This window comes from Nilaparvata lugens, chromosome 11 (assembly GCF_014356525.2).
Source record: "Nilaparvata lugens isolate BPH chromosome 11, ASM1435652v1, whole genome shotgun sequence".
In the NCBI taxonomy this organism is placed as follows: domain Eukaryota; kingdom Metazoa; phylum Arthropoda; class Insecta; order Hemiptera; family Delphacidae; genus Nilaparvata; species Nilaparvata lugens.
This window is the reverse complement of record NC_052514.1, coordinates 18253435-18265195: the sequence shown is the minus strand read 5'-3', so window position 1 is coordinate 18265195 and position 11761 is coordinate 18253435. Positions and strand designations below refer to the sequence as shown.

The 11761-nt window shown below is 30.6% G+C and overlaps 2 protein-coding genes across 2 annotated transcripts; one reads left to right on the top strand and one right to left on the bottom strand.

Annotated features, from left to right (window-relative positions):
• Positions 1–196: 196 nt before the first annotated feature.
• Positions 197–4262, bottom strand: LOC111054996. The gene is made up of 7 exons (XM_022342138.2): positions 4121–4262; positions 3646–3757; positions 2910–2980; positions 2088–2123; positions 1588–1711; positions 1017–1081; positions 197–294 (listed from the first exon to the last, which is right to left on the bottom strand). The coding sequence occupies exons 1-7, from the start codon at positions 4178–4180 to the stop codon at positions 232–234; spliced, it is 531 nt and encodes a 176-aa protein (XP_022197830.2). The 5' UTR covers positions 4181–4262; the 3' UTR covers positions 197–231.
• A 1190-nt stretch (positions 4263–5452) lies between these two features.
• Positions 5453–10324, top strand: LOC111054992 (39S ribosomal protein L14, mitochondrial). The gene is made up of 3 exons (XM_022342133.2): positions 5453–5646; positions 8099–8284; positions 10006–10324. Exons 2-3 carry the CDS (start codon positions 8110–8112, stop codon positions 10257–10259), a joined length of 429 nt encoding a protein of 142 aa, XP_022197825.1. The 5' UTR covers positions 5453–5646; positions 8099–8109; the 3' UTR covers positions 10260–10324.
• The last annotated feature ends 1437 nt before the right edge of the window (positions 10325–11761 follow it).

Genomic DNA, 11761 nt, shown 5'->3' with positions numbered 1-11761 from the left:
TATACATTTTGAAAAATTACAATAAAGAACAAATATCTTGAATTAAAGTAATAAGTTTGTGTTTAATGAAGTGTTGATTAATTTATTAAAAAAATTATTCGTGTTGAATCAATATGAGTTATCAAGTGGTGAATGAGCTGAATTATTGTAGCCTATTATAGCTGCATTATTGTATTCATATTTTTTTCTTCAGTAGGATCGCGAGGTGAGTGTCGTATATTGAGTGAGAGACTATTTTTTGTCATCCTGTTGAGCATGGAAGAAGGCAAAGAACTTATCTTTCAGCTTCTTAGCCTGTAAAAAGTCAGTTTCGATTTAGTTGCGACGCTGTGTCAGTAACTTAATTACAAAAGAGACCACTTGAATATCATGATTACTCACATAATCGTGGAAGAATATAAACTAGTGAACAATATTGTCCCATTAATAGAGATTGAGATGAATATAACTCAGTAACTTAATTAGAAACTTAATCAGTAACTTAATTACATAAGATACCACTTGAATATATCTCACATAGTCGTGAAAGGATATAAATTAGTGAACAATATGGACCCATTAATAGGGATTGAGATGAATATGATTACAAAGGAACAAATCGTCTAAATAAAATGCTGTAATCAGTCCCAGATAGATGTAATCATTCAGATAGTACCATCATACAAAATAACAACTTCCTCAACTAGTCCTCATTGATATAAAAAATATAGTTTTTTCAAGGACAAGAAAATTGAAATGATATATCCAGATGTGTTGAATAAGAAGCTTGTGCCTGATAAAGTTAATCCACATTGTGAATATCTACTCTTTGTCCATAGATCTATGATTACTACGTAAACAATAGCTCATAGATCTCCAGTATAGGTTTCTAATAATAGATTCAAGTATTATAACCATACGGTATATAATTTAATAATAAGAAGTGCTATGAGGGAGCCAAGATAAAATAATATTATTTTCAATCTATGAACAAGAAGAAAAGGAGTACCTTTTATTGAAAATTACTGAAAACTTACCATTGCCGATTTTTTGAAAACACATTCCAAGAAATTGTAGGCCATCTCTCCTTCTTTTCCAGTTGCTGAAAATAAGATTGAATAGATAGTAGGATAGAATATCCAGTAAATAAATTTAATCTCAGTATAATTTGTAGAAACCGGATTTATAAGCAACCAAAATCTCCATCTTTAAAGAGAAAATCACAAGTATATTTGTCATGTGAGGCAACAATAGGAAAATCACATACTGCACAATTTCATACAGCTTGGTTGTCTGTTGGATAAATTACAAATCAATATCAATAAGGAGATACGTTTAAAAAATGTCTTGGTTGAAGTTCCAAGAAAGGATCAAATTATTATATTTGATGTGAATGAAATTTTTACCAAATAATAGAATTCATGAAAATGAGGTTTTATTCGTATTTAGTGGATATCAGTATTTAGATGTGCTCTTTAGAACTCCCACTTGATGGAAATGATAATGACAAATTTCAAAAATGTTCTTATGTCTTATTTATCAGTTGTAATTTGCTTTGAACTTCTCACGATATTTTGAATATTATAACGCTAGTGTTTCACTACTCACTTTTCTCACAAGCTGGCCAAATGTTATTGTTGAATTCGTCTTTGATTCCTTTGTATTTATAATCGAAGATACTGGATACTTCCAACATTTTGTCTTTGATAAGAGATGTTCCATCCGATGACATCTACCAAACAGGAAGGAAACAGAACGTTTGTAATGAGTCACTAATTTCTACATTTTTTGATGCATTAATCAATTTTCCATTATAATCACCTACAAAGAAAGCTATTTCGATTCCTGCACGAGTTCAGAACCCGTTCATAGAGATTATGTAAAGCATAAAAATCTAATTATAGAATATTACAAGTGATAAAAATGATAGAGAAAACTATAGTGGATCGAGAAATTTGAACGATGAAAAATAATTGATCTTCTAAAAAACATCTACATGATGACATGACAAAAATTTTATGGATCGTTGCTCAAACAAAATTAGTGAAACAATATGTTAAATTGATATAAAAAACATGATATAGATATAATATAGCATTAGTACTTACTACTCCAGCTTTCTTCATGACACATGCCAGCAATGCCTGTAAAAATGAGAACCATAATGAAACATACCATAAGCGTTATTACCACGTTTATTCAACAATATTATTAATTTAATTATATTTATTGCGCATATAATATTTCTTCAGATTATGTTAAAACCAAGCTCCACGATTCCCTTTTGTAATATTATAGTTCATATATTTCTTAAAAATATTTTTTTTTGTATTATGAGATTAAGATTTTTCCTACTTCATGGTAACATCATAAATATAATTTTTCTGATATCAAGAAACATGAACGGATAGTTAAATTGGCTCTAGAGTATTCGTTATTATATGAGCTTTAGTTGGCCAGTTTTATCACACATCTACCAAATACAATAATTGCAAAAAAAAATGGATTACGGTAATAGAGGGAGAGCAGAAAAAATGTCTGCTGTAGTTAGAAAATGAGATGGGGATGAAGGAATAATTGCCAATCTTTTGAAATTCCTATTGCTGAGAGTTTGACCAAAGAGAATTTATGTAACTTGGTATTTTTTCTTTACAGGGCTACTTTTTGAATATAGATAAAAATATAAATCTGGATACCCTTTTCAAAATTATATCTTCACGACATGTTTCGGCTATGTAATGCCATTATCAAGTGATTGAAAAATAAATAAAAATAATAGGATTTATGTATTATTTGTATTTTTAATGTCATAGTTCGACATACGGTAATTATTGTGATGTTATAAATATGAATATATTTGCTCAACAATGGATTCATTACAAGATAAGAATAGAATTTAGAAGAAATAGAAGATAGAATAGGATCCATACCTTGCAACTATCGTACTCCTTCAATTTAGGATCAATCGCCTTACCCCCTTCATAAAAGGCGAGACAAGTCACTGAAAAAACAATACAATCTCTTAAAGAATGAAAGAAAAATGCAGCAGAAGTTGATTTGTAGCCTTAATTTCTGAATGAATTTTTAATGGTGAATATGATATTATTAATTCATACAATATTATTATAAACCATGGTAATCTTCTATCTTGAAACCTTTTCCCGCTAGCCTAATCTCTGGTAGTGATGACTCTTAAGTTCAATCATTCCATGAAAATAGCCTACACCGAACATAAAAAAATAAATAAATAAAAAAATGGAAATGGATGAAATAATTAAGTTATAGCTTAATTTGCAGATATCGTGAGTTAGTAAAAAATTTTGAGATTTTTAAGGTATTTTTTGATAATCCGTTTCCTTCGATCGGGAGCAAATAAGCAAATAAGTTCCTACAATTTTTGAGGTATGGATTTTGTATTACAATAACGCAACATTTCTGTTTTCAACAGCTTTCCTATCAGACCAATACTATCAATTAGCTCATAATTTGAAATGATAGTGGCTTCTAATTTAATCAAATTATATTAGAATGTGACACGAAACAGAGATGAAATAGAATACAAAAATACAATAGCATATATGAATATTAAATTCGATAACAGATTGTCAAGAACTACTACTTGCAAAAGTGTTGAATTGGTGTGAGCATGTAAGGTAGCCTACTTACTCAATTTCATTTCCACGCCAGAATCATCCATTTCTTTTTTGCAAGTCATTGTTTCTTGAATCCAGTCTCCAATCATAACTCTGTACTCATCACTATTGTCATCATCAGCCCTCTGAAAAATTCAAAGAAAAACTTATTATTTGGTAAATTTATTGATAATCGTTAGGCCTGTTAGCTTTTCCATGCTTTTGACTGTTGACTGAGATATTAGTCTTCATTAATATATTATCATAAAATGCCGCTTGGAATAATGAATATTAATCGAAGCCAGGAGGATATTCAAAACATAATAATTTATAAAAATACAGTATTATCTTGTATGATCTGAGAGTGGTTTGCTGATGCTGAGATCAATTTTATGTATATAGCCTAAATTATGAATATTCATCCATGAAGTAACAAATATTTTTTTCTGAACAGAACTAGTATTCAGAAATGAATGATTCAAATTAAAAACAGTATCTTGATAACTTACCACGTCTTGGATGATCACTAACAAAGCAATCGAAGACAAAAACACTGGATAGAGATACATGATGAAAATTATACAACAAGAGCTTCAATTGCAAAGTACAGTTGAAATCTCTTCCTCAGATGTGCCGAAAAAATCCACGAAGCATTATTTATGACAAAAATTATTCATGATTAGAACTCATCAACTTTCAGTGAAGGTTATCATAAGCATTCATCTTTATTCTTGATGAGATTGGAATTATTAATTTTATCCTTGAGTATAACATCAGTGTGGCAATACAGGAAATTAAATGATGATTTTCATCTAATCTTCATCTATTCCATTGAACATAGTTTCCCATTTTCTTTTAATCATTATTGCTCAAATTCATTAATACAATTCCATAATTATGTCAAATTACAATAAGTTATTAAAAATTGAAATCAATTCCATTTATTTTTGCACAGGGAGATTCAAAGGTGAGTGTTGATGGAATAGAAGATTGCTGTGAATGATACAGGAAATAAGATAATACGGTAACGTAGAGCATATTATACAAGTATTATTATATTAATTTATATTTTTATTGTAAGTTTCACATCCATTCTATTCTGTAGAAACGCAGATCAACAATCAGACAATGAAAAAATAGTCTTTGTAATAGTACCCCAATCATAACTAATATAAAAACATTAAAAGGGATTAACTTCAATCACTGTAGGATGATGAATGAGAATCACAAATTTAATACAAAATACATGAACTCAAACGAATAAAGTACATAGCCTGGTTCACAAATCGTCCTATTCAAGACTACCTGAAGCTCATGAATTTTCAAGTTGAAAATATAGTATGCTTCAATAGAATATTATTTTATGGTAATTCTGTTTGAATAGTAATGGGGAACGGTACCTACTTTTGTCTAGAGAAAATATAAAAGTATGATACTTTCAATATGAAGTCATGGAGTGATTAGAGTGTAACAGTTTGAAAAAGTGAATATTATCATGTTTTTTATATCAAACATTACTAAATGTTCACATAGAAGAAAATAAAATAACAATTAAACGTTATTATTGCAGTCATTTTCATGGAAAGGTCTAACAACTTTTATAACACATTTAGATCATTTAGAAATTATTTTGTACCAGAAAAAAACTCAGCATCAATAAAACATTTTTTGTTAGCTTATTCCAGTAAATAAAACATTAAATAGATAGTAAAACTTTGATCATAGAGCTGATGCTGATCCCACGCGAAAATTCAAACTAAGCCGGTAAAACCAGTAATCGATTATTTGACAGAACATCGATATACGGAATCAAGGTACCTACATCGATACTTTATCTTTCGATCTTCTTTCTTTGATATCGATAAAGAACCATTTCAAATTTTGTGAAAGTTAGAATAGAAGTTGAGGTTATGTTATTGTAATATTGTAACTTTTCATCTATTATTCGGATTAGTAATTATTCAGAATTGTAGTATTGTATCTGGGTTATATGGAAATTTTATAGGATAATTGTATCATAGTCATATTAGATTTGGTAAGTCTAAATTTCTGGAAGCAACTTGTAAATAAGTGGAATTCAGCCTAACCTTCAATACACATTTTGAATATCATTAACCATTGAATAAAATTGTTATGTACAGAAATTTTATTTGTCTAGATATCTTTAAAAGTCACAGAATAGTTCTAGAATAGCCTATTCTTTATTTAATGCTGAGTCAATATTTTTATCTTGTGATCATCCAATGTATTAGCCTATTTACATTATCTACATATTAATTAATTGTCAAATTGAGCCTTCAGGTTTAACAATTTTTAGATTAATTTCAGTTGATGTTGACTCAATAGCCGAAGCTAATAAGCAATTCATTTTGCTATTGTACGATGCAAGGATTATTGATTTTAAGAAATATAATTGCCTAAACAAAAACAATATCATGGTTAAGTGCCGGTTGCACAAAATACCTTTTTGATAAGACGGCTTCTCTGATTGATTCTCGAAGAATCAATTAATCACTGTTAAAATTCAACCGGGTCTTTGTCTGTTATACGAAGAATCTTTATTGGCTTTGAAAAAAGGGGGTTTTAAAAGTGTCTTATATAACGACAGAAACACCAAAGAAAAGTAATCAATGTAGCACAAATCTACTCAATTAATTGATGTGTTTTTTTTTCAAAAATCAATTGTATCTTTTTAAAACATTCTGAAAAACCAAAAAATACACATAAAGTGGAGCAATATTCAAGTTCTCAATAGAAATATATTTTTGGCATAATAATGTTTTATTTTTGGCTGTTAAGTAGCTGTCGATACTATGCTACATCTATCAACATCCTAAATTTATTTTACTTTTTATAAATGTTTTATTACTTAAACCCTAAATAGCTAATCTATTGTAAAACTTAAAATCATCCTTTTTTGTTATCGAATGATAAAGCTACTCCCTGTCTGGCTTGCTGATGGAATTGCCCAACCGGTGGTCTTTTTAAAATACAAATACAGGAATTCTGAACATCATCCTAGTGAATTCGAATGTCATAAATAATAGGCTAAATCTTGTGTAAAGATTTACACAACATTAAACTTTGCAATGGAGATTTTCAACAGCTTCATTGAACCCAATATTCAGAAGAAGTTCTTGTACGGGACCCAAATTTTACCCGGAAACCCAGCCAGGGAATCTATTAACAATATTTTGATAGTAGGCCTACTCTGCCAGTGCCCAAACCTTCCCTCAAAACATTCCACAAAAGATCTGTGATATGCTCATGAAATAAGAGGAGGATGACAGATCCACTTCTGTCAAATTTTTGCAGAGCATGGGATAAAGTACTGTGTTGCTGTTCACATAGCTTCTAAAACTATATTTATCACCCAAACAACTTAGAATTGATATAAACAACCGATTCTAGATTATCAAATTTTCAATTTGAATTTAGAAACACCTTTTTATCATTCCTATTAACAAGTAGTAATTATTTTAATGATCGATTAGCTCTGACACAATTTTAGATAGATTAGCTTTCTATAGTTTGTGTAAAATAAGTTGAGACTTGGCCCTCCATCCAAGAAATTACAGGGTTGCCAAATCGTGTAAAATTGCAACTTTCTAAATTTTCCAATTCAACGTCAGAATTGAGTGTAGAATATCATCCCCGATATCCTAGTATCCTTGACTTTGAAACTCCTGAGAGGCCAAAATACGTTCTTCCGAGTACGTTTGACAATTGGAAAAATAAATTCAATAATTCCCGAGAAACTTTCTCGCTTTCACCACCTACTTATCTTTTGAAACAAAAAAGTTTCTAGCATGTCGAAAATTTCATGTTTTCTGCTCGAAATGTCTCGACATTGACGATCATAACCGTTAATTAAAAAATAACTATGGGTCGGATATAAATGATCCAGACACCAATAGAAAGGAGACATTCTTCCCGTTAATTTGATATAAAATTATTACGCATTACGACGCCCAATGATTCTGATAGAAAAGATATTCAAAAGAAAAACAAATCTTCGCGATGTTTCCAATTTTTTTATCATAGAAGTTAAATTTCCTTTTAATCCTTCAAACCTGAAACATTTTTAGCACTACTAGGATATCGTGGATGATAATATTCTACATTCAATTCTGACGTTGGATTGGAAATTTTAGAAAGTTGCAATTTTACACGATTTGGCAACCCTGTAATTTCTTCGGATGGAGGGCCAAGTCTCAACTTGTTTTACACAAACTATAGGTTTAACCCCTTTTCCCAAATGTGGAGTCAATAAAAATTTATAATAAGTAAACCTTTTTCATTGAACCTGATGATTGAGAAAATAGTTGTGCATTTGTTGTAAGTTTTCAATATACGGTAGGTTATATACAAAACTTGGGTGTAAAACTAGAGATCTTGTGATTCTTTTCTAGAATAGATAGGAAAATAGCTACCGAATGCAAATATCTATATTGATTTATGAAATAGTTTTTCTTTTTTAATTTCAGGTAAAATCAGGATGTTTTCCAATTTGGCTTCCCGTTTCTTCCATACGACTTCTACTTCTAGTCAGCTTATCAAGTTGACTCGTCTGAGAGTGGTCGACAACAGTGAGATTGGTAAACAGGCCATGCTGGAAGGAAAGCCACCTCGTATCATACACATCTATAATAAATCAGGTGTCGGATACCTTGGTGAGAATTATTCAACCTATATTTTGATCATTATAGGCTACTATATTATGATATAATCTTCATAAAACTATTAAGTGAATAATGAAACTATTCACTTTTCTCTTCCATGATAATCATTAATAAATGCTTTAAGTTCCAAATAAACAGCTTCGATTTAATTTTAATTACAGTTATCCTTTCAATCATTTTCAAATGTTGAGAGTTCCATTATCAAACTTTGATGAATTGATGAATCCTCATTTAATGAATGTTTGTAATTCCAAATAGAATATAACAGCTTTCATTCAATTTTAATTATAAGTATTTCTTTTAATTTCTCAAATTTTTAGAATTCTATTATCAAACCCTTAGCCCTTAGTTGGCAGAGTCGCCAAGTTTTCCAAGTTTTAAAGTCCCTTGCATTCAGGGACAGTAGTAGCGTCCACTAGTTGCCGCTATTAGCGGCATACGGATGACACAGTAGCCAACATCAATGGCCATGTCTAGTCGACAACCATTGTCCATGTGTGCAAAGTGCCTGAGATTAGAAAGGAACGATGAAAATTTTCAATAATGTACAGTATTCAGATACTAGATAATTATAATTATTCTGTGCTATTAAATACTCTGAAATCTTTATTTATTTATTTATTTATATTTTTTACAGAGAAGCACTGATTGGGAGAGAAAAACTAAGGATACTCCTTGTATTATTTCTTTCCCAAATTTAGATAACACTTTAATAGTCCAAAATAAGGTTATGATTTCACTTTAATAAAATTTAGTCCATTTTCACTCAAAAAAACAATGAAAACTAAGATTTTGAGTTTTGACGGTTGAAAACAGAATAAAAAAACAAAAATATCACACTCAAATCACCATTAATTGGAAAATTTTTGAGTAATTTTACAAAATCTAGAGCCAGAAAAAACACAACTCACTATTCAGCGCTGAATAGTTTCTTTCAACTCTGAGAACATAATTAAATAGCTGTTGAATCTCAATCTTCAACAAGGAGATAATTGATAATATTTCACCTCAACAATCAAGTAAATATAGTCAAAAACATAGTAAACGCAGTTACCTTTTTTGCTACGAACTCTGAACATATTCAATATAATAGCTTCATGAGTTTGATGAAATAGCATCAGAGATTGATAAGAAATGGTGTAACAACCGAAACCGGTATCTCGTTTTTCCAATGAATCTGTAGTTAGACAACTTCTAGTCTTTTCATTCAGTATGGATAACCACCACAATATCACCTTCACAAATACTCAGAAAACTGCATCTATTATGCCAATCACTTATTAGAATTCTCAAATTTCACCACATATCGAAACAATTCACATTAATTTAGAAATTATAATATTCACTGTTGTAAGATGGAAAAAAATTGAGAATAGCCTGCCATTCTTATCAAGCAATTTTTTTGATTCACGCAGCATGGACTCTTCTTTGAAAAGAAGCAAGGACATCATTTTGGACTAGTATTGAAATCAACAGTTCAGTTTGTGGTGCTATTAAAAGTGGTTTTTTACTATATTAATGTTGTTTACTGAAAGATACAAATAATACTTTAAAAAGTAGCAAGGACATCATTTTGAGCTAGTATTGAAATCAACAGTTCAGTTTGTGGTGTTATTAAAAGTGGTTTTTTACTATATTAATGTTGTTTACTGAAAGATACAAATGTCACTGTTTTCAAGTGATTTATATAGTATTACTTTTGATATTTGCAGGAAATAAAGTGCTGGTAGCAATCAAAGGCGAGAAGAAGAAGGGCGTGATAGTCGGTTGTAAAAAGCATCAGATCCCCCGTGCGCCGAAATTCGACAGCAATAATGTTGTGCTAATAGACGACAGTGGCACTCCCTTGGGCAACCGCATACACGTCCCTATTCCTCTAATGTTGCGGACCATGCTCAAAGAGAGATCATACAAGAAGGGAACCGATTATACAAAATTATTGGCTATTGCCACACGCTTTGTTTGAAGTTACATCATAGTCATTATTTGTAGTCTACTGAATCTGTTTAATAAAATATTTATTTGATAACACCATCTCATTTTTTGTGCGGTACATCTCCAGTTTCTTTCTTGTCAATGCTTAAGTAACATAATAATTATTACAATGCGCGCTGGAAGTGGCACTTATGTTGCTTTTACACTATACTAGCTGATATTATTGTCAATTAGACACTAGTACTAGACATAGTTAATATTTTTAGTCTACTGAAAATGTATACATAAAATATTTATTTGATAACATCATTTCATTTTTAGTTTTGCGGTACATACATCTCCAGTTTTTTTTGTCAATATTCTGGTTTTAATCCAATGTAAACTCAGTAACCTTATATATTTCATTCATTTTTCCTAATCACTCACTGGCGAACAAGATCAACTCATGCCAGTTGAAAAATAAGTGCTTCACTGTTTGGGAAGAAAACTTGAAAAGACTTCTATTGTCTTTGTTAAGAGATTGATAGATCAAAATAGTTATATCTTCTTAGTTATTAGATTACTGCAAGAAGCTGAGCCAAAAAGCTAAGAGAAAATAAGATCAAAAATTACTAAGCGAATGTCTAAACTTAATGCTTATAGGATTAAAATACCACTGAGCCGCATCACAAATAAATGTAGTGATTTCAGTGTAAATGATTGTACAAATTTTGTACAATCATCCTCCCTTATCACTAGCGTTAAAGTTAGAGACTCATCTATATGAACGTCAAAAAGCTAAAAACCTGATAAATTCAGATTTCAGGCTGGCAATTGCTACTTCTATTAAATTAATGAGAAATAAATTCATTACTTATAAATTGATGTGAAGTAATTCCATCTATGTTCATTAGCATATAACAAGTTAATAACTGTTCATTAATTTTGTTGATGCTAACCTCTTTTATTCGTATCATCAGTCTTTGATTGATTCAATTCATGAAAGTTATTTGCCAAATATAGGTCCAAAATAGAACAATAGTAAAAGGATCAACACCGCTTCATGAATTGATGCTGAAATTTTTGTCAAGTAGCATAATATAACGCGCGATGTAAATTGCACTTATGTTGCGTTTACACTATGCTAGCTGGTATTATTGTCAACTTGACTAGCCACTAGCTAAGGCTTGGCGCACACCAGATAGTCTAGCCAAGACAAGACATGATCAGACGCGTTCAGTCACAATACTTCACATAGTTGCTTAGGCTAGGCACACACCAGTTAGTCAAGACAAGACAAGACATGGTGATCAGACATAATACTTCACATACTGTAGTTGCTTATCAAGACATGTCTAATTGCAATGACTAATCAGTGTGAGTTGCGTCATAAGCATCCATGTGAAGTATTGTGACTAAACGTGTCTTGTCTTGACTAACTGGTGTGCGGGTGCGCTTAGAGTAAACGCTTTAGCTTAACTAGTCGACTATCACCAAGAATAGTGTATAAATATATATAGTATAATAGCTATATACTATCCTTGGACTATCACT

Bases quoted from the DNA above. Each gene is read 5' to 3' on its own strand.
- LOC111054996 (XM_022342138.2), bottom strand. From the start codon at position 4,180: ATGTATCTCTATCCAGTGTTTTTGTCTTCGATTGCTTTGTTAGTGATC. The intron at 2,124-2,909 runs GTATGGATCCTA...TCATTTTTACAG, and splicing joins AGGAGTACGATAGTTGCAAG to GCATTGCTGGCATGTGTCAT. The intron at 1,712-2,087 runs GTAAGTACTAAT...CCTGTTTGGTAG, and splicing joins TCATGAAGAAAGCTGGAGTA to ATGTCATCGGATGGAACATC.
- LOC111054992 (XM_022342133.2), top strand. From the start codon at position 8,110: ATGTTTTCCAATTTGGCTTCCCGTTTCTTCCATACGACTTCTACTTCT. The intron at 8,285-10,005 runs GTGAGAATTATT...TGATATTTGCAG, and splicing joins ATCAGGTGTCGGATACCTTG to GAAATAAAGTGCTGGTAGCA.